Genomic DNA, 23847 nt, shown 5'->3' on the forward strand with positions numbered 1-23847 from the left:
GCAAGAATGAGGTACCAGGGTCGATTCGCGGCCACGGCGGCCGCTTATCTGATGAAGGCGTAAAGGAAAAACGCCCATGTGTACGAGATCTGGCGCACTTTAAAGATACCCAGTTGGTCGAAATTAATCCAGAGCCATCCCCTATGGCGCGTCTCATCGACTACGTTGCCTCGGCGCGTTAAAGCCTACAATCAATCAATCACTCAATCAATCAATCAATCAATCAATCAATCAATCAATCAATCAATCAATCAATCAATTGATCGATCAATCAATCAGTCAACCAATCAACCAATCAATGAAGCCATCACTCAAGAATTCACTGATTTAGCGAGCGCTGGGAGAAGTGCTGCCGAATCCGACCGCTTGCTGAACTTCAAATCTTTCTCAGACCGCACGCAGCACCTCAGACTGCCGCGTCAGACACTTGCTTCCCCTGTAAAAACATCTATGTCGAGAGCACGAACGCAATTTACGCGCTCTCAAAGCTACTATTCTACAATCCTATCCATGTCCTCCTTTTTAGCCGTATAAACTCCTTGCTTTGCGATCTTGCGGAGCATGAGGAACGGTGCACCATTAGCTAGGAGGTTGTCATAAATTACCACTCATTTCTCCCAATCGGCAACTTTCTACGGCCGAGCTTCGGGAGAGCGCCTTCGCTTGACCGGTCTGAACGACCAGCTTACGCTAGCTGAAAGGGCTATCGACCACTCGCACTCATGGCAAGTTGAAATTAGGATGCCTCCTCACAAGCTTCCATAAAAGTCTCCCTCTTGGCTTCAATAAAAATCTTTCTCTCCCTAAGTAATAACAGGCATCCCTATAAAGACAACGACTCGTCGAGTTGTGTCACACTATATCGACTCTGGCATGATGCAAACTTGAATGATGATGAGGTTTAATGCGCCGACACTATACATGCGATGAGACGCACAGTAGTGGAGGGCTGCGGAATAATTTTGACCACCTGGTGATGTTCAATTTGCGCCGAAATCTCGAAAACACTGGAGTTTTTGCTTTGTGAATGCAAGCTTCATGTCAGTGCCCATTTATAGGAAGTGTACGTAACGTGCTGGAGTCGTAGGATCGTCCAAATGGTCTCCTCAAACTGCAATGTTCGTCTTTTCACGGCAAGCGTCTAGTTCACTGAAACCATACACAAATACAAATAAGTTCATGAGGGCGTTTTGCAGTCGAAGAGGGTTGCGGGTTTTTTATAGTGGGGGCAGTAGTGGTAAGATCTGCTGTTGCCAAAGACAAATTCGTACCTCCTTGTTGCAGGACTCGACGTCCCCACGGCAGAATTTGCACTGAACCACTCTCTTCGGGCACTTCTCGCTGATGTGCTGGGCGACATCCTTGCGGTCAAGAAGAGTGCTGCAAAGCGGGCACTCAACCTTGGTTTTCAGCCCGCCAATCGTATTGTTCCCATGTGCCTGCAAGGCAGAATGAAATAAAAAGAACATAACACGTTACTAAGCCTTATATTTGTGGTTACTGAATAAAAGTGTCACCTGCAAGCTAACCGACAACCATACCAAGCATTGGTTTAAAATTGATGAGACACAAAAAATGAGTATATAATGAAGGAGTGCAAATATATAACCAGCACAAAAAAGAGTTGTGAAAAATTGGGACGTTAAAACTCCTCGTTTCTGATTAATTGAAATATTTATTGTTTAGTGCGCAGGTTCGCGGAGAGTTTTTTTTTTTTTAAATAGAGACATAAAACTTACTTGTGGTAAAAAACAGCAAGCTAGATAGAATTGCTTGCAAGTCCGCCTGTTCAAATGCAGAGGAAATAAACTAACTGCACATACATTCTGCTGTCTCTGGTAAAATATTGGAAACTTGCTCCAGTTTTTACAGACTTGCTAAGGGCAAGCCTTCCCTTTAGGGGATAGAAGGATGGGAATCGGTTTTAAAATCTTCAGAAACAAAATCAAACAGTCCAGTAACCAACACAGGCGTCATGAGGCACCTTTTGAAGTCCCGTAAGAAGCGAAGACGACGAAGTGTATGCCGAGGTTGGAGAAAAGGACGTGGAAAAAGAGAGAAACAAATGAAGAGGAAGATGTGGCGCGCGCTGGAGGCAGCAAAGAGCATGTGGTTTTAGAAGCTCACGGCTGGGTGAGAACGCCTAGGAGATCTTTATTGCGGAGCCGTAATTTCGACTCGAAGCTCTCGGCCGGGCGAGAACGCCCAGCAGATCTTCGGGCCGTGCTATGCCAGGTCTCTTCCAGCCTCGATCGGCCGTGGCGCACCCGGTCTATTCCCACGAGTTGTTCATCGGCCGCAGCACAATCATCTAAAAGGGCATCAAGCCCAGCGCACCACATAGTTTGATATTAATACATACTACACGATAAATCTGGCGCTGCATTCCCGGGCCGCCGTGGGCGGCGCCATTGCAGCAAGCTACGTTCCTCGCCTACTTGGCTTGGTTAGGCACATGTCTTCTTTGTTGTCTCGAAGCAAAAATCAACAAAAATGGGTAACACTGTTTTCATGTTTATATTGCATGAAGCTTCTAGATAATCCGCGAAGAATACATCTTTCTGGACATTCATTTTATAATACCAAAACAAAATTGGTTATTCTTCTGCAGTAATATTGCTGCTTTTTTGCAGGCAGAGGCAGCTTTCCAGCCTTTTCGTGAGCCATGCCTAGGAAAAGTGGAACGTGCCTGCCCAGTACATGACGGAACCCTAGCTGAAGCGCGGCTTCGTTAGACAATGACGCTAGATTTCCCTCTAGTGTATATTAGTATGAAACTCTAAGCAGCGCACTGAGCCATGTGCACCGAGCAGGCTCACCGACAGGGACCCACAAGTATGCGCTAACAAAGTAGAGTGGGACTTTTTTTCATACGACTTTTTTGTCATAAAGCTGTTGTTAATAAATTACCCTGCGTTTAGTTTGTGCACATTACATTGTAATTTGTCCCGTCAATATATTTGTTTTGTGTCCATAGCCAAATATTCTCGACTTCTCACCACCAGATAAAATTAACCTCCTCATCCATAGAAATATTCTGCATCATTTGCATAACCTTAGTTGGGGTATTAGCTACCTTCTGAATTTCGAACCCTGACCTCCAAACTCCGAGTTGTCTGGTCGTCAAACAAGCAGAACCTCTACATTGGCACTCTTATGCTGCTAAAAGTTTCAATTCACTTCGTTTTTGTCTGATGCATTAGGCGCTTAGTTTTATTTTCCTCCTTGAGAAAAGCATGACAAACAGGGCCAGCTTGCTTAATCTTATGCGCCACCGGTGCACGTATTATCACACGCGCTTGAGGGTATTGCCTAGACGTTTGTTCTCGATTCTCTACACGCCCTGAGACGCAATGGAGGTCATCTAGACGTAGTGATACATCCTCGATAGATTTGTGTGGTTAGCATACATAGCTATTGTAGAAGTGGTACTACATTGTTAGATTTCAAACAATTGCAGGCGGTGGCACCGTAACATCCTATCAACTGCCCTGCACAGCATCGCTAACTATTACGGACAGCCAACCGGGTAAAGCTGCCAGACAATATTTCTAAAAAAGGTAATTCTCGTCGCTTTATTTTTTTAAGTACGACATGTCCTCCGTTAATGTGTTTTAAAATAATGCTGTTCAGTAAATTTTGAGGAGTATTGTAATTGGGCAGTTTTGAGGTAGATACGACAGCTGCAACTCTAAGCAACACCTATACAGACATAAAAGTAGAAAACTCCCTTTATTAACAAAAGCCCTGATTTAAACTAGGCAAATAACACCATTGCGCTTAAAAAATTCCTTCGCTTTGCGTAGAGTTTTGAAAAATATTATGTGCCTTCATCCGGGATAGTACAGCCAGACGAAGAGAATCACGCTTCGTGCAATGGAGACCCTACAGCTGAATGCTAGTCGAAGTTGCATAAGTGAGTAGATGAATGGTTTGCAAGAACCAGTTCATGCCGCCAGTTGTGGATGCTGGCCACTACGGTGACACGTCGGAGTAATATTTTATAGGGTAGAGTAAAGATATAATGGATTAAGAACACCGTAAGCCCAAGGAAGAATTTTTGCTTTTTGTACCTTCCGCTCTCTGAATCCGCAAATTCCGTGCCGAGTACCGTTTCATCCACCGAGGACGACATTTGTGCGGGAGGTCAAGGTAGGATTTTTTCCCCTTATCGCTTTTTGTTTTAACGCCTTCGTGCCCCCGTAGGGTGACGTCGTGTCCCAGCGACGAGATGTATCTAAGACAGTGTTTTGCAGGGCTAGTAGGTGCATATTAAGTTTAGACGAATCCCGCGGAACGTTTAAACAAAAGACTAGGCAGAAACAATTATTTGTCAGGGACACTTCTTAGCTGAAACTTTAATGGCCGCTACGCATGCGGGCATACGTTTGACTGTCTCCAGAGGTGTCACAAAACATTTCGCCCACGAAAGTGCTGGCAAGAAAATGTGCTATTGTGTTTTATCAGTACTTGTTGCGGTCTCGTTTATTTGCAAAATTTTGTCGCGGGTAGTATTCTGATGCTTTTTCTTTGCTACAGGCAGGGAATTTAGCCACTCTCTGCTTCGGCCCTTCATATCAACCTGACATGACTAGGATATGCGAGGACAGTAGGGGACGCTGCTTAGATCCTTCAAAAAAGCGACACCCCATTGTCAAGAGTCGGTTTCCTGGCCCCTCAAAGTAGCTCTTCACTGTCCACTTTGAGAAATAGCTTCCGCTCGTAAGACCAGCCACTTAGGTCGACTCTGATTTGGTTACGTATTATGGGACTTCGGCTCTCCTTAACAGTTTGTAATGGGTAGCCAATTTGATATAAATATTTTAATTATAACGTGGGGATATAAGTTCTGGTTATAAACTCTTTCATGTCCTGCCCGTCGTTCCCAAGCCTTCATCCGTCTCCCAGCTGGCAAACATCACACAACTCTCTTCAACTTTCCGACAAGAGCCTCTGCAGGACCTGGAAGTTTGTCGGCCGCACCTGCAAACCTCAGGTACCAATACCTGCTCACTCTCGTTGGACGCGGTCAAGCCCGTGGAAGCAAAAAAAATTTAGTACAACTGCGTCAAGCACAGGCATGAAAAACGGTTTGCGTGACCTTTTTAGTTGTCAAAAAAAGTTGCGTGGATCTTTTACAAAAAATTTTATACGGATGTAAAAACATTGCAGGCCAGCATTATGCACAAGCTACCTTTATGATGAGCAATTACCAAACCTGCCTTCCTGCTAGTGAGACAGGCAGCCTGTTTTCTAGAGCCTGGTCGATTCTGCGAAGGCCACCACTCATGATTTATGCCTTCCAAGATTTGACGGACCTTAAACGATTGGAAAGCTTATGTATGGGATTGGGTAATGATTTTATATGCGGACATTCATAGTCTCCAGAACTACTCAATCTGGCTTATGTGTCGATTTAATATAAGCTTGTGTTCGCTCCCCCCACTCGATTCTAGCGTATCCATCACGAGATGGTGTTGGCTAAATTTCTATAAAACCCACACCCTAACCTTTCCAGTATTTCTCGCGTTTGCTTTTACATGTACGACGGCATAACCGACACGTTAAAAAAGGTATAGTCTTAAGCGCTTTAGCTAAATAAAACCCGGGGTAATTGTCATAAACCCATAACATTATCAGGTACAGTCATTTATAAACCATGAGCCGTAATTTGATATGTATATTCGTAAAGTTTCAACAAAGGAAGAAATTTCTACGCTATGCCGTGTTATGTCCCACTATGCATACCCTGCACAGGTCGCTTCACCCTCTCACGAATCTTAGCGTAATGTGAAATACACACAATAGGTGCTGCACCGCGGGGATGTCTCTTACACAGAACAACACAGTCGAAAAGTAACGCAGAGCTCCGCAGGTTGCCCATGCATTCGCCAAGGTCACAGCTTGCCATCTAGGCAAACCTTATACCTCTGAGAAAGTTTTCTGAGCACCCCAGTGCGGCACGAGTTTAGTACGAGATTCAGGTTTCCTCTAATATGTACGAATCGGTGTGCCACCGACGCAGTCGCCGACGTCAGGACACCGCAAATAAAGGCGCCGGAACAACGCACCCAAACGAGCGAACAGAGAAGTGAAATAATTATTTTTGGCCTTTTTATTAACATTTGCACTTTCTTAAGTACAGCACACTAAAGTAACAGGAACAACAGGTGCAAAACGGAGCCCGTCTTAGTTCCTGACTCAATGCAATCTACATTCTGCATGCATTGACTAATTGAAGTAAGGAGACTCAGTCTGTAAAACTGAATAACAAGGATTTAGGATGGAGCGCTAAGAGAATAAATTGGATGAATTTGCCAAATAGAATACATCACTAAGCGTTTAAATTGGATTACTCACATGATGAGGACGGTTGAGGAAGTGAAAAAAAAAGTGTAATAACGAGGTGTATTAAAGTATACTCGGGTGCTTATTAGGCAAATTAATATTAGCGGAAAATGTGGATAGTTAATCATGTGTGTGGAAGTTTTACATAGAGGTTTTCGGTCAAAATTCGCGACAAACAGCACATATATCACAAAGGAACGGGGAAATAGCGTTCATGAAACGTGTCTGCTTCAAATTGTTCTATCTGAGGCAGTCGCTTTTAGGTTACCTTCGGGATAACAGAAGAAACGCGGCAAACTTTTTAACACCACGCCAGCGTTTTTGTCCCTGTACAAAAACGTTCCTAATTGCATACAAGCTCGCGCTGCTATAAACATTTCATTTCTGAGAGGTGTGGGATTTCCGCATTAAGATTACTTAAGGCCGAGTTCCTCGCCAAATTAGATAGGTTAATCTACTGGAAAGGGCTGTTGGCAGGTAAGAAGATAAGCTTATGGAAGGCGGTATCAAAAGGTAGAAAAGACACAGAATTGCGGCGTTGCCTGCCTGTCCAAAATGAAGTGAAGCAAATCTTGCAGGTGCCTAATAAATTGAAATGGTGCAGGATTTTGGTAAGATATCAACTAAATTTTTCTTAATTTTCTTGCAATCTCACCACCTTCGAACACACCGGAATCTAAGGCGATCTGCCGGAACATTTTTATATTTCGTAGGAAGTGAATGCGAAGTGGTGCTAAAGCACAGTCACAATTTGCTTCTTGCCGCTAGCATGTTCCCTCCGTTAGGGCCTAAACACGCCTGTGCTTAAGAACCGGAATAAAAAATATACACTCACCTGTTGCGTGTTCCCTTCGCCAGGCCGAGAATCCAATCGTCCTTGTTTAGAGCCACTCAAGCATGACTTAACATGTTGTGTCAAAGTTTTCTTTGGCATCGTCTGCTTGCAGATAACGCAAGTGGACTGTTGGGAATTTCGAGAGAAGCATAACACCAGCAAATTGATATTTAGTTTAGCCACAAATCGAATTTTTTAACGGAAGATGGTTTAGGTGCAAAAAGTAATAAAACAAGCTTTTTAATCACTACATTTTCAAACCGTGCGTCTGAATGAAGAACAAAACAATAGTCGAAGCATAAAATATGACGGGAAGGCAAGAAATACAGTTTACACTATATATATGTAAATATGTTAATAAAAAGGGCAAAAATACCGTATCTCGTTCTGAAATTTCGGCAAACACGGCAATGGTATAAGGTCACCTATACTAGCAGTTACCTCTAAAGTCAACCTCAGGATCTGATGTGCGACAGCTTCTGGCCTAATCATAAATCTCTCGTCTTTCCTATTGCTCATGTCTCGGCTGAAGCCAAATAAATCATATTCAGTATTATTACTTCACTCACGAAGTTGTGTTGACCTCTTTCCGCTAATGTAGAATACCTGTTTTTGCGACCAAGCTTCATACACTTATAAAACATGCGGCCTTTATACGACGGCTGTACGCAGGTTCTTCCAATCATTCAGAAGCGACCACTCATTTTGCTGACATGGTGGCCAGTCTTTTTTATATCTATTTTTTTATTACAACTGCAACATCAAGTCCATCTTTTAGCAGAAGTCAGCTCTGCCCTTAGGTCAAAATATTGTTGCCCCTCCCTGAGTTGTTGGTTTGGAATTGAAAGCAGACAGGCGCCGGGAGAACGACACGCCAAGAGCATTTTATCAATTATTTAGGTACCCGGTCCTAATTTGCGCTGTTTGCCCACTCCCAGTCACCCGAAACGTAATGTCTTTGTCTATACTGCACTCAGCAATCTCCATTCAGTCATCTCTATACAAGAAAATAAAGAAATACAAAATACATCTCAGAGGCTTCCCAGATAACACAGAAGTATATTATTTGAAACCTTCTTTTGCGGCACCACTTCAGTTTATTATATAAAATTTGTCTCTGAATAAATACCACAAATGGCTAACCTCAGAAAACCGGTGATTGCGGAAGGTTAGACAACACTAAGCGCCCTCTACGGCAGCTTCTCTCTACTACCGCAATCGCAACACAAGTTATGGCGATGTATTTTTTGTGCGAACTGAAGCAGCGAAACCTCTACTCTGACTCAGTTCACGAATGACTTTGAATTAAGGTTTGTTAATTTGCAGATCTTGCAGTGTATTCATGCTACCACTGCTGTTCAGGTTTGTGGAATTCTCACCTGGCTGTCACTGACGACATCCGCACATCGGCGGAAACAATGAAGACGACGTCATCGTAAAAGAGTTACCCCTTATGTTTTTGAAAGACGTGTATTATTTTAAGAAGGCAGTGAAAGAGTCAAACAGTACTGCCTGCAATAAAAACGCTGAGCAGGTACCTGTGGGTTATTTCCTTTGAGCTGGGTGCCATGGTCGTCTTTACCGGGCCTTGAAACTCCTGAGGCAGATTCTGAGGAAATACCTTTGAGGTAGGTCTGGAATAAAAACGAATTTTTTGTTTTCTGTTATTTTATTCATCACTGCTGCTGCGTATTGACGCCCGTTGCAACGTTTGATGATGGCTGTGACTAGTTTTAAAGGATGTTCTTTTTTATAATTTCGCGTTTCGTCAATTTTTTTTCGCTTGTTTGTCTTTTTTTTGCCTGCGGCTTCGTACCCTTATGGGTTGTACAATGTCCTTAGCTGCCCTTTCAGGAATAGTTCTGCTGGTATTTATTTTTGAATATTTTTGTATATTACGAGATTCATTATTCCGTTTATGAACTGAACACTTTTTATATATCTCCTTAAACAATGTCCTCTGGGCGAAAGTACTATTCTTAATAAATAAATAAATAAATAAACAAATACAAAATTTTATATTTAAATAACATGCTTCGGGTTGCATTCATTGCAATTTAAGTAGCCAAAAAACTTATGTGGGCTTTACATGATCTCTAGAAAATTTACCAGTTCATTGATTTACTCACCCCTTGTTCTGAATGTCTGTCGAATAACGCGCAAAAAACATTGGGAAGACATTGCGATTTAGTGAAAGGGAGTACTACGTAGGACATAGGAGATAACTATAGCCGAACAAGCACTTATGTTATTGCTTTGTACACCAAACATTGTCTATTTTGCCTCGATTAGAAAAGCCTAAATCTATAAACCATAATTCTTGAAACTAATTTTTAACGTAATATAAACTACCGTACCTTGAGTGCCGGGAACGGTATCTCCAACGCCTCCAATTCGCCATTGTCGGGACAGATTACCATTTTTTTGCGCAGCTGGTGTCGTATTGTCTCATCTATAACAAGCTTTAAAAAAAAGAGATCATGCCAATAAAAGCTAAGTTTTTTTATCACGGAAAAAAAGTGCAAATGCGAAAGTGGAAAAAGTAGATGAATTTTTTTAGTAACGCGAACTTGGTAGCGCCTAAACGCCCTTTTGTAAAGATGTTTTGCTTAGCCTTACAGTACCACGATTTATCAGGTGCGAAAAAAGGAAGCATAAGTGTTTAAACAGTTTTAGGTGCTACTCGGAGAGGGGTAAACAAAACCTATACCATTTAAACGCAAAACAAATGTCCAGCAACTGCAAAAACTAGATATTTCAAGGACTATAACCTTTCAGATATTGAAAGCTTTCTACGCAGCTCAAGGTAATACTCATAAAAGTTTTTTATTCATGTTTCACTTAAATGATCGTTCTAATGGGTTTGTTGCAATGTCCCTTCGTCAGAGGCTGTTTCGTCAAGACGTGTTTATTCTCTCTTTAAGAGTATGCACTCCTCCGTAGATTTAAGGGATTTTTTGCCCTGGTGTTGCAAATTTCTGGGTCACAGGAAGTTACTGATAAAAATAATTGTTCGTTTTTCTAATTGATTTATTTACACAGTCAATATAGTATCAATTTAATTGCCATCAGCCTACTGCGTTTTTTTTTGTTCTCTGTACTTAGACTTCGTTCAGTCGGCCATAGCACTGTTTTTAAAAATTACCCGTAGCAGCCGGCTCAACAACTCATTACGCGGAACGTACCCACGGACTCCTAAGACTAAAAATACTCCACGCCGACGATTTTACATTATTCATTTATCCTCGAAGACAGATTATTTCACGGTGCGGCACACAGTTAAAGTGAACAGGCGAGCGCGTGGCTGCCGTACTAAGCAAAGTGCCGAGCAGATGTGGCGAGAATCGGAGAATGCCGGCACTTGCGTTCCGACAGCACTAGCCGGCTGTTACGGTGCTGCGCCGTGCCGCTAAGCACCTTTTGAAAGCGAGATTTTGCTTCTCTCGGAGGCTGAGCAGCGCGGTTGAGCGCCGTAGCAGACGCCACGGGGCGGCACCCGCTTTGTGCGGACACTGCCCGTGTGCCGGCAGCCTCTGATTCTCGCCACTTCAGGCCGCCCGCCCTTGTCGGAGCGTGGCGGCCAAGCTCTTGTTATTTTGGTTGGCCATAAAGGCAGTGGCGCTGCGGTGATATGTGTACATTGGGATCCAGTAGCTAGGGGGCGCTGCTAGCGTGACACAAGTTTGTGACATCAACTATCAGAAGGCCTCTCCAGAGTAGAAAGCGCGGTTTGGCGTAATGTGGTAAAAATATCAATTTTTATTCGTTTGAAATCCACCTCACTTCACGAGGAGCGAGCGTGAAGTGGTGGAGCAAAGAGGTGGAGTATCTTTACGCTTTGCGGAACAAAAATGCTCTGGATGTGTAGTAAGCCCAGAGAAATATGGTTTGCCCCACTAAACAACGCCACTTTTCGGCAGCTTCAAGAGAGAGTAGTAAGAAAGGCAGAATGAAAACAATTAAACTCGTCAATTTTAAACTGCCTAGCATAATAAACCACTCTGTAGAGCGGGCAAAATATGCAACATTTCCTATTACCTCTGCCGCAATATATTACTGCACTTGAAGTAGGGCTCATCATAGGCACTCAATCTTGAATAATACAATGACCGTTATGCACCCCTTTTTTTAAAACCTCATTGCTTAGATCTAGCCAGTTTTTTGTCTCAACCAGTTTTGGACTATGAAGTATACCTGAACATTTCTAATAAAAGAAAATATAAAATTCGACAGGAATCTGAAGGCTGCCATTGAAACGAAAAGCGAAAGCCTGGATTTGGTTTCTCAGGTAATAAATGTTATTGCTTTCAGTTTAGGTTCTCCAAGTTAAAAGTTGCAGCTCCGCAAGTCACTTATACGTCAGCACTGTGCCAGATGTTTCTTCTTTCCTAGTCAGAGCAACAACACCACTAGCAAAGTTTTTGTGGCAATAACAGCGGTGCAATTGCAGAGATTAACGATTTTTGAAAGTTTAGGTAGTGTGCAAACCTGTTTTTACATTATATGCCAACAATATATGTTTCTGTAAGCAGCTGAGTTTTATATACTTTATCGTGATATTTTATACTTCTATTGTGAAATGAAAGTTAGAACAAAAGGGAAATCTCTAACCTCCTGCTCTTACCTTCTCAACGTTGAACATTTCCTGACACCTCGAGCAATTAAAGCTGTCCGCAGTCGTGCCCAATACTTTGCACATTCCGCAATATGCATGTCCATTCGGGTCCTTGTACAGCTTTGACGAGACATTTTTGCACTCAATGCACAGTACAGAGAGGGGCAAGTCGTCGCTGAATGTAACCGTCTGATCCTCGGCAAGGTCCGGTTCGAACCCTCGGAGAAGAACTTGTACCGGCATCTTCCTGCACAGTTTAAGTTCAATATCCTTGATATGTTTGGTAACTGCTCAGAGTGGACGCGGGCATGCAAAATCTTGATAGCACATTTATCTGCTTTCACATTCACGCCCTAAAATATTTTTAACGTATACAAATTTATTGACCAAAGTTATTTTTACAGCTGTCGGTTATACGAAGTCCACGAAACGACTCATGTGCAAGTAGGTGTGCCTACAGCCGCAAATCACTTCTAGCCATAAGAGTGCAGACGCGGAATGCTGGTATACGCGTGAAAAATTGTGAAGGTGTTCAACATGATGAGGTAATCCAAGATACCACCAGTCCACTAAAGAGAGAGCGCCGTTGTAATGTCTAGCGGCTATAATCTGGGTGTTTCCACACGAGTAGGGCAGATAATTTTCATGGCTTGTGTCTATCCGTACATGAGAACACCAGCAACAAACATGTGGGCCATCAAACTGCTACGACCCTAAAGAAAGCAGCGTAATTTTGGCGCACCCGAAAACATTTAGGTGCCGAATGCACCGCATCCGCGTTTGTCATTGGAATTATATCGCTGGGCGTGAAATCTCTACCTTTGTATTTGTCTATAAATGAGGTGTTGTCTTCTGGAATTTGTTTTCGCCTATAGATCGGTGTTGTCATAGCAGATAGCTCACTTATTTGCAGGTCTCCGTTGTCATCAAGATTGTCAGCGTCACCCGCCTCTGCTTGTATAGTGCAAAACGAAGATCTTATTGAGATTTTAAACACTGCATTATTCTCACCTATCCGAAGCAGTGCTTAGAGAGAAAAGCATCCTGCTATCCTGGCGACCATAATGTGTCTTTTACATCTAGCACCACCTTTCAGAAAACATTATGTTACATTGACAGTCCAACACTTGCGTTACCCGCAAGCTATAGCGAACTAGACTTCACATCTTTCTGTTATTTAAACTTGCAACTCTCTTTGCTTCCCTCTCCAACACGCTCCTTTAATAACCAGAAGCCATTTGCTCATCATTGCTTCTTTTCTGTTTCAGTGACCGACCTCGGTGTCCATACGAGTGATTAGTAACTACCAAACAATCTATTCAATGATTCATCAGAGAGAGTAAATACATTTGTATACCGTTCTTTTATGATCGCGGTAGTGCACTGAATAACAGTTTGCACCGTGTGGTGATCACCCGTATCCGCCGTTTCTGGGCATCTTATGCCTGATTTTCTGAGCGTCGCTTGGATCAGCACTGAAACTTGCTTACAATAGTAACATTTGCTCAGGTATTCTATTGCCTTCTTTCCAAGACGTAAAGTCCACTTTCTACTGGTTTATTTAAATGTTTAATTTTGTCACTTGTAGCGCCCCTACATTTCTTCGATATTTGCTCTAAATTTCGTATGAGCGTTTCCTAAATCTCTCTTTTCTTAGTAATTTCTTCTCTGTTAGGTGTCTACTGATACAAAAGTTTTTATAGCCTATAAATACCATGCAAAAACTTTTTATACTTCGCAGATTTCTGCCGCCCTTTATTGAACAGATAATACTGATTTATGTTTTGTGGCATTTTCTAACAGAAATACTTCTAACTTGACGAAATGGTCAAGGCAAGCATGTCCACCACCTAGTAGAATTGCCGCAGCATTTCTTCTTCAACGCACAACTGGTAAGTAAATAAACAAAGGGAAAGTTAGGGATAACAGATTGATATTTGAGAAGCATTCCATAAGTTACACAACGTAGTAAATGAGAATATGCAGAGAAACACCTCAGACAAGTGAAGCTAGATTAGAAGCCATAAACAAAGGCCAGGGCAGCATATTTGAATGCAGCATTGAACTCATATTTTGGGTTACCTTCTTTACATCTGCACTATGGCCCAATTAAACTCGAAACGAATTCCTTTCTCAAACGATAACTTCAGCTTTGCCCGACCTGCTAGCCTCTGTTTAGCTCCCCCCCCCCCCCCCCGTTACTTCTAATCAGGGAGTGCGGTCAACCTCACTTCGATGTGGAACGCCCTATTCACTCTCCGAGAACTAACAAATCAGAACCTAGTAAAAACGCAATTCCATACACAACACTTAGGACATCCCAGACATTCTGGAGGTTTGAAACAGCGGCTTCTAGCCTATCTCGTAAGCCTGGTTTCTTCATAATGTTACTCAAAATCTGTGACATCCCCTTAACTCCTCAACCTTCGGAAGTATTTGACGCTATGCGTGGATATCCCTCTGTGCGAATGGCTGTGACTTGCTTTTCTTATTTCCTAAATAACAGAGTTTTACGTTTATCTCATCCATTTATTGCGAGGCCGCGCTTATACAAATGATATTTTCCTTGTTTCCCCGCACTTTATTTACTTATGCCTTCCCCTCGGTTATTCAGAATACAGAGTATTTATTTTCTTGTTAATTCATATCTTTGTAAACAACATGTATAGACAGAGTATCGGCTGATGAATAGCTCTCAAACTGACATAGTCATGCTTATAAATTATGTTCACGCCGGCATTATTACGCAGGTTGTGTCCTGGAGAATCCTTGGAATATTTTAACACGAACGTGTTTCATGCGTGGGTGCACAACCCTCACCTACGTCATATCCGTCACGGAAATGACATCACGAGAACAAGATTCATTGAAGCAGCGGCGCTATGAATCGAACTCACATTACTTCGGCATCAACGTTAGGTGAGAAGCACTGTGCCTAGTCGGCCATAAAATGAAGTCCGGAGATGTGTACGAACGTGCCTTATGTTTTTCCCTCTCTCTTTCTCCGTACAGACGGTGCGACTGTCTACAACAGGTGAAGCGCGTTAGTCCGTCATGATGCTAATGAGCGCCGATACTTGGCGCCTCGATAGGGCAGAATGCAGCAGCGTTTATCCGTCCGCCTTCTATTCTGAGGGTGTGGTGGACCCGTGCCACGTGAGAGGAATGGCAACTTATTTCTCCACCATGGCCTCTTCTGGGAAAATTGCAGGATTAAGGCAGACTGGCAACGACACCGACTGGCGAATGTCCGTCTCCTGAGTGCTTTGGTCCGACAAGATACGCGCCAGCGGTAAGCGGAACGCGTTCACGCATTCACAATTCAACTTCGCTGCAAAATCTGCCAGTCGCGTTCCACAAGCTGAGTTCGTCGCAACGCAAGCGTCTGCCAAACACGCCATGGAGCCCGAGCGAAGCGGCCACACGTTTGCCGAAGCTACCATCCAGCGGGACGTCGCTCGGCAAGCACGCCCACAGGACTGCTGCCGAACAGCAAATCATGCTAATTTCGCTCTAGCTCACCGTCACTTCACCAAAATGCGCTGACAAACCGTTCGGATTGCTGGCACGATGCGCGAGCGCCGGGGGTTTTAATCTGATTTACGCACTGCTCCGCCGCGTGTAATACAGTGTCTAATGATGTGCTTCTAATTGAGATTTACCGACAAAATATAAATAGCGATTTCAAAGTTCATATCGATGCGCAATAAACACTTAACTGCTCCTGTGAAAGCACATTTCATTTCACTTTCGTGTTTTAAAGATTTAAATAAAAAGGGATCTACCACATTTTTTACCCAATAGTTACCTACTCAAGATAACGCGCAGTTTTATATTTTTCGTAGCACAACAACGCTGCCACCCTTTTGTAGATCCTTCATGAATCGCTTGATGTGTGAATAGTTGCCGCTTATTTTGCTCCATACAAGATCTCCAAATCCTTTGATGTTATGGCGGGCACCTTGTTAACCAAGGTCATTCTAAAGTTTTATTTACTGTCTAAAGTTGGTAGAAATATATTTTGCATAGACGTACAAAGTGGCGATGGGCACAGCTTTAGGTTAGTGTAATTACTTAGTTGGCTCCTTTAACCCCACAAAATACCCTGCCTGATGTGTGAACCGTTTAACAGGAATAGAAGAATGTTTAGTTTGGTCGTGTTTATAGTTCCACCCGACAAGATCCGGAAGAGGCACGCTAAAAATGGGCATCACTGTGACGTCGAGCGTATTATGAAAAAATGTAGCCATGAACACCGCAAAGATGTTGAAGCAGCATGGCTGCGGCCTCTGTTTACCTACGTGCTACTCTCTGTAGTTCTTTGACGTCTTCCTGGTTAAACACTGCATGAGTTGGGTATTCTGTTTCTTGGTTCTGTTCCTGCCAGAAAGATAAACGCAGCCATGGCCTATCCATTTTATTGTAACTCCACCCCCAACATGGTGCTTCCCGGAAGCACACGAGGTTGTACCGCAAGAGATTTTTCGGTAGACGTGCCCAGCCCATTTTGTATAGGTATATAAAGGCTCGCTTTAAACGCTGCCGCATCTCAAGAATAGGTGGGAATCTACCTGTACCTTAGCTGTAATTGTGGCACTACTGTTTTAAAACGAACATGCATGTGGCATTTTATAGTAGTATGTCCCTTTCTCCAATTAAGGCTACAAGAGGTGAATTATTCCACAAATACGCGACGTAACAAAAAATTTTCAACGTCCTAGTCTCTCGAGAACAGTGGTTTATGGCACCACACGTTTTTGTCACGCGCAGTGATGTAAAGCGAAGGTGACACCTTCGAAGACGCATGAAGTTTAGATATCTCCTTGCATCCAGAAAGCACTGGTTTTTCGGTATCTAAACCCCGTATATCAGCTGCCTTGTCTTCCTTACTTGTTTCTCTTCTCACTTCTGCGTGTAGTTCTCACTAGGATTACCGTCTGTCGTCGTAGTATGCATGCGGGAAGCGTATTCACTTCGGATTTTACGCGCATTGAATGATATTCTGGAGGCGTACTGTTCATTATGAATAACTGCACTCCCAAAAATGTATACGATAGACATTTGTCTAGAGAATGCCCTATCGCTAGTCTGTTCTGATACGCCTTGACGTCTGATCACATACGTTCAATCTCAATTGATAAAGTTCGCAAGACTGTATGCTCAAAGTTTTTCTGTCAGCTTTTACAGTACTTTCCTCGAAAGAAAACCAAGATACCGGCGTTTTGTAAAAATATTTCCCGAATTTCTACGACGTTATAACGGCAATATTTTTAATTGGGCCATGCACACAAAACAAACGGCTGTTGGATTCGAGAGATTTTCAGTTTTATAGTGTCCTCAATGCTTGTCCGGACGGAAACGCTGCTTTTTCACTCGGAAATAAACAATTTATTCCGTAATTTCACTGCTCCCACCGAATAGTAAGTTTAGTGACGCAAACATTGCGTATCCACGGCCGTTTTACAAGGCCCCTCTTAGTAAGGCGGCTGCTCACGGTAAAACAAATTTAGTCGAACACGTTACGGTCTGTCTACATAGTTTGCGTAAAGGTATTGCAGAAGAACCACTGTCTCAACGTGGTTTTTATAGTGACTAGACTTGTACCTGGCTCATTGTTAGGGCTGCTAGTAATTGTGTCACTAGACAATGGGTATGGCTCGACAGGACGGGTATCTTAACTGGCAATGTTGCTTATGTCAGTTGGCCAAGTCGTGTCAGAGAAGCAACGCGCTCGACGGCTGTGCAGTTTCTTGGGGCATAGAAGGCGATAAGCTTACTCTTTCTATTTAGAAGTGTTCGCAGTAAATTTCATTAAGCCAAACCATCTTTCTGCATTAAAAAGAATGTGCTCTAAATGTAAGGTAAAAAGCTCGTTCAGCAAGCTTATATTCCCGAATTCGCCTACTAAAATGGCTTTTGATTTCCTCCGCTCAAGCCAAATGGCAACAACTCTCAATAGTGGTTACAGATTCTGCGCGCAAAGTCACAGGTGATTTGCTTGATGATTCCTAGTTTTACAAATTATAAAAGGAATTCAGGAAAAATTTGCCTATAAGTGGTGTCTTTGTTACTCTAACAAGGCATTGTGGTATTTTGTGGTATGTGAAGGGTGCGCCCACGCATTATGTACGGTTAGTAGGGGGACGTTTTATTGCATAACACGCTGCCATCAAAATTAGCTAACTTTAACAATTTTGCAAGATACATTGCGCCAGCTTTGTGTGGTCACTTTTGCCGAGTGAAATAAAGAAAAATAATCGCAGCAATAAATTACCGATCCAACTAAAAAACATTTTGCAACTGAACACGTACGTCAATGTCATTTATTTTCCTACTTAGTGCAGCACAACTAATTACACCAGAGTGCCACGACAAAACGGGTCTTTCGAGATGTCAATAGAAAACCCATAATTTTCCTGCAGGAGGAAATAGTGTACTCTGATTTTGGTAGGTATCTCCTTGCTGCATGAAAAGTGTCAAAACGACCACTTTTATTGGCAACAACTTCTTTAGAGACAAAAATGGCGTTCAATCGGTTCAATAGTGGAACTAATATCGTTTAGACCGACCAGGAACAATTGTGTAATGTTCATGCCACACAAGAAGGCCCGTTTTTGCAAAACTAACCATGTACAATTTACCCTGAAAGTTACCCTAGGACACTTGCCTAAATTATAAGTACACCCGGCGGCAAAATAAGCTGGGACACGCCAGCCCGTGTCAAAATATATCATATCAGACGCTACAATTCTGCGTAGAGGCATCGATGTGCGCGTGGGCACCCAACCAAGCGCCCTGGATTGTCAATCGGCACAGCTGATCACGTTCAGCGTTTGGGGGCTACACGTCACTTTCTCTGCTCAACACGTCTCGCTCACACACGCTTCAGCGCCAGACGACGCGGTCGAAGTTTGCGTGGCTCGCTCTGCCCCGATCCAACAGATATCTTATCCAACAGATACCTTAACTGGGGCCGCATATATCCCACTGCATTTTGGTATTTTTGCCTAAAACATGCAGTGACTTTGTAACTAAGAATGAGCACGCCAATAACGGAAAGGTTGTGAGAAATATTTCGACAACTGAACTGCTGTCACTGGCTGAAAGTTAGAGGTTCGCGCCCGCAGAAAGCTCTCCGCGAGGAACACTATCGCGCAGGCGTCGCGGAGATGTAGCAACACCAAGTCAACAACAGAAAGACGTGATAGCGGCCACCGCAGCACTGGGAAGGAGCGTGCTTGAGTGGAGAGCGCTTTAACTTTGACTAGTAAATAAGGAGGAGAAACACCCTAATGAGGCACCCTAATGAGTCACCCTAATCGTCCCAACGCCAAATATGAACAGAAACGCCCAAAGCCTTCTCTGGATGCTACCCGCCCCAGTGGTTCAGGGGCTAAGCCGTTGCGCTGCTGTGTCCAAGGACGCGGGTTCTATTTTCGGTCCTGACGGCCACTTTTCTGATACAGTCGAAACGCGAAAAAGCCCTTGCTTTCTAAATTTCAGCGCAAGCTGAAAACCTCCACGTAGTCCACATTCAGCCGGAGTCATTCACTACAGCTCGGCTTAACGCCTCTGTAGGGTCGGTGCGTAAACCTAAATCAATCAATCAACTCTTTATGTATGCTGCGCTACGAGAAACTGCTAAATTTACAAATTTCGCGAATGCGCGGGTTTATAAAGGTGTTTGTGGACTCTGTCTATGCAAGTAACTTGAATCTATTTTCAACAATTAGACGCAGCGCGTTTCTTTTTTGTGAATTTTACTCGCCTCAACAGCGAGCAAATCAATTTAGCTCGGTAGAAAGCGTCAAGTCAACGATATTTTTTTTTAAATTCCGCTGGTGTAATTTGCGCTTGAAAGCACACAGAAGCAACTATACCGGTGGGTTTAAGTTCATATTGCGCATTGGAACGCAACCAAGCATGCTAGGTTCTCATCTACAAAAGAGGGACAGTCCTATCTGAAGCCGCAAGCAATCTTCACCAGTTCGTTTTGCTATTGCTCGGGACAGACACTTCGTTCTTGCTAAGCTGCGAGTAGCGCTGAAATCCGCCGCTAATTAAATATACAAGTTGGCTCAACTGAGAAGGCACGTACTGTAATATTAGTGAGAAGTTATGTCAAATGTGGGAAATACCAATGCTTAAGCAAGGCTTTTGAGCATGGCAGTGAGGTGACGTCGCATGTATTGGAAAAGGCACGCACGGTTTTCTTTGTTTCTCTGCTATCCACTTGTAAATACCTCCATAAATTGCATGCATGAAGGATGACGCAATCAAAACAAAAACTGCCATATCTAGCACATGTTGGAAGGTAATCGACGCAGGACTCCCTCCGGCAGTCGAACGAAGGGGCGGTTTCACGAGTCCTGATTGCGCGCTTCGATGATAGAATCGCCTGAAACTTAAATAAGAGTTCGTCTGATTCTACTAGGAACTACCTTGTACAAAATGACAGAACAGAAGCGTGGAAATGAATCATGAAAGCAACTCACCTCTGTGCAATGAGCGACTATGCACAGCAGCCTTCGACTGACTCAGCCAAGCAGTGACAGTGAGACTCCTTCGGTTGCCGTGGGAACAAACGATAACAGCTGGCTTTGCCTTTTTCCTATATTGCTGACAAGCTTGCTTGAAAACGCCGGCGTTATCGTTATCACTGCAAAAAGCCGAAAACAAAGTGGTGAGCGGAGTCCCAAAACGAAACTTCGGTCTCCAATTCTTCGACGGTTTCGGGTAGAATCCCCGAGATGTATAGAGATGACATGTGCACATAAAAAGATAAAAATTCCGAGTTTTGGCTACAGATACGTAAACGCATTTAGGCTGCATTTATTGTGTAGACAAACAGGTGTTTCTAGTATCACTCAAAGAACACATGAATCCAGACAGCGTATTTTACGGCAAAGCCGTATATGTCTATCCCCCACCCCCCATCTGGCAATCTAACTTTCAGCCACCCCCTGATACGCTTGCCTCCTCTAGGGATCCATTATGTTATCCTTAATGACCAACCGTTATCTTGCCTTCGCATTAGATGCCCTGCCGACGTCCATTTCTTCTCCTTAATTTCTACTAATATGCCTTTAAGACACCTTTGTTCCATGCCCCACTCCGCTCTTTGCTAATTACTTAATGTTACACCTATTATCTCCCATTCCATTGCTCAATGAATCGTCCTCAATGTAAGTTGAACCCTTTTATCGGCATACAAGTTTCTGCCCCGTATGTGTGCTCACGGTAAGATGCAGCTTTAATAGTCCTAATTCTTCAGGAACAATGGTAGCATGCCATTTGTTATCTGAGAATGTCTGCCGCGTGCACTCCACCCCATTCTTATCTTTCCAATCACCTCTGCCTCATGGTTAAGATCCGGGATCACAACTTGGCCAAGAAGATATATTGCCTTACCACTTTCACTGTCTCGCCACCTATATCCAACCGCTGTGCTCTCCTGATTTTATTGATGATTACTTTAGTTTTCTGAATATTTTTTTCCGGCTCAGGGCTCTACTCTAAACTTGGGCGAGTTGGTAAATCGTCTTGAAAGAAACACACACAGCGCGCAAAGCAACAGGACGAAAGACGGAGGGATGTACAACACAAGCACTGACTCTCAACTAGTTTTTATTAGAAACCCAAAGAATATATACACGCCAGTGTGCACATGCGCAGAGGAACAACATACGATTAAAGCGACACATCACACCGTGATACGCTAAAGGAATAAATAACAAGCACACATTCCAACTTAACAGACACACGTGGCGAGTAATTGACATTTCACGCAAGCGTATGCCCAACTATCTTTGCTTCCTTTTCGTGTAACTTGATGGAAGTCTGGCTGACGCAGTCATCTTGATAGAGGTTAATGTAGAAGACCTCTACTATTTCTCGAACCTTCTGATTTCTGTGCTCGAAGAGCACTTCGGTATCAGCGAAAAGTGGTTCACACCCACGCGTTTCACACTTTTTACAATGTGCGGGCAGATTTGCATACGTGCAGTTTTTATTGTCTCTGCGCGCTCTCCTAGTCTGATATTCAGGCAACGCCCCGTCTGCCCCACATACACTCTTTTGCAGGACAGCGTAATGCGGTACACAATACCTACTTTGCAAGGCACAACGGCTCGCTTGTGACTGACACCGCACGTGTTCTGGCTGATACCAAGGGGACGACTCTTGTTCATCATGGAACAAAGCCTGCCTATTGTGTTCTTTGCCGAGAAGATAACTTCTACACCATATCTTGACCCGACATATTTCAGACTAGGAGACTAGGAGAGCACGCAGGGACAATGAAAAACTGCACGTATGCAAATCTGCCCGCACATTGTAAAAAGTGTGAAACGCGTGGATGTGAACCACTTTTCGCTGATACGGAAGTGCTCTTCGAGCACAGAAATCAGAAGGTTCGAGAAATAGCAGAGGCCTTCTACATTAACTTCTATCAAGATGACTGCGTCAGCCAGACTTCCATCAAGCTCCACGAAAAGGAAGCAAAGATAGTTGGGCATATGCTTGCGTGAAATGTCAATTAGTCGCCACGTGTGTCTGTTAGTTGGAATGTGTGCTTGTTATTTAATCTTTTAGCGTATCACGGTGTGATGTGTCGCTTTAATCGCATGTAGTTCCTCTGCGCATGTGCACACTTGCGTGTATATATTCTTTGGGTTTCTAATAAAGACTAGTTGAGAGTCAGCGCTTGTGTTGTACATCCCTCCGTCTTTCGTCCTGTTGTTTTGCGCGCTGTGTGTGTTTCTTTCAAGATGATCTACTCTAATGGTACAGTGCGGTAAGCATGCTTTGACATTCGTCACCCGAGTTACTTATAAAGGCAACATCAACAGCAAATCTGAGGTTACTGTTACTAAGGTGGTCTCCATTAACCCTTACGCCCACCTGTTCCCAATCCAAGTTTCTTAATACCTCTCGTAGACATGCTTTGAATAGCATTGGGGAGGTTGTGACTTCTTGTCGGACACCCCTTCTTATAGGTATTTTACTGCTCTCCTTAAGGGGGACGATGGTGGCTGTGAACCCATTGTAGATATCCTCTAGTAGTCTTACGTAACGCTCGTATACAGCCTGGTTCCGCAATGCCTCAATGACTTCTTAGGAACCACCTAGTCAAATGCTTTCTCATATTCTATGAAGGCTATATATAGGGGTTGAGTATACTCCGCGCACTTCACCATCACATGATTAATCGTGTGAATATGGTGAATAGTTGCAAAGCATTTACGACATCCTGCTTGTTTCTAGGGTTGACTGAAATATAAGGTTGCAGAAATTCTGCTAGCGATTACCTTGGTACGTACCTTGTAGATGACTGACAGTAAGCTGATCGCACTGTAATTTTTGAAGTCCTTCATGCCAACTTTCTTAAGGATTAGGATGATGTTCGCATTCTTCCGATATTTTGGTAAAATTACGGTCATTAAGAATGGCGTGTGCAAACTTACTAGTACAATTTTACAATTTTACTTTACAGTTTTACTAGTTCGGTCACTATTTTTTTTTCTTTTTTGACGCCCAGTTCTATATATCATATACTACTTCATTGTCCTTCCCTTTATGTATTTGACTTCATTATGTAATGCCTTCGGACCCTTAAGGAACTAATAAATGAACTGAAATGAGATGAAATGTGACCACCATCCTTCAACAGGTATAGAAGTCGAGGAGTTCTATTGAGATCTGTACAGGAGCTGGGACTTACAGGATAATACCGAACCAGAAAGTAGTTCAGAGGAGATAACCATCCGAACAGTAGCGACAGAAGAAGTAAGGAAGGCTTTGAAAGAAAGGCAGGGGGTAATGCACCTGATTAAGGTCAGATAACAGCAGACTTCTCATTTAATGCCCTCTGATTCCTTAAACACCTTTGGGCTCACCTCGCTAGATAAGGTTCTCCTTTTAAACGTGGCCAGGTTGAGATGTCAATGGCGGCCTGTCCGGATACGATTATTTTTAGTGCTCTCCTCTGACGCACAGGTCCGACCACCGTGGTGGTCAGTTGCTTCGAAGCCGCCTGGGACTCAAGGCC

General features: G+C 43.3%; 1 protein-coding gene across 1 annotated transcript in view; it reads right to left on the reverse strand.

Moving 5' to 3' along the window:
* Window positions 1–20431, reverse strand: part of LOC144143135 (uncharacterized) — a 53856-nt gene extending 33425 nt beyond the window's left edge. Inside the window, exons 1-6 of the mRNA XM_077674942.1 lie at window positions 20294–20431; window positions 11808–12045; window positions 9541–9645; window positions 8722–8817; window positions 7184–7309; window positions 1272–1439 (exon numbers count right to left, since the gene is read on the reverse strand). Coding sequence (XP_077531068.1) covers window positions 1272–1439; window positions 7184–7309; window positions 8722–8817; window positions 9541–9645; window positions 11808–12041 — 729 coding nt within the window. The 5' untranslated portion in view covers window positions 12042–12045; window positions 20294–20431. The remainder of the gene's footprint in view (window positions 1–1271; window positions 1440–7183; window positions 7310–8721; window positions 8818–9540; window positions 9646–11807; window positions 12046–20293) is intronic.
* Between the last annotated feature and the right edge of the window lie 3416 nt (window positions 20432–23847).

This window comes from Haemaphysalis longicornis, unplaced genomic scaffold, assembly GCF_048455015.1.
Source record: "Haemaphysalis longicornis isolate Haplotype H1 unplaced genomic scaffold, Haemaphysalis longicornis Haplotype H1 scaffold_6, whole genome shotgun sequence".
Taxonomy (NCBI): Eukaryota; Metazoa; Arthropoda; class Arachnida; order Ixodida; family Ixodidae; genus Haemaphysalis; species Haemaphysalis longicornis.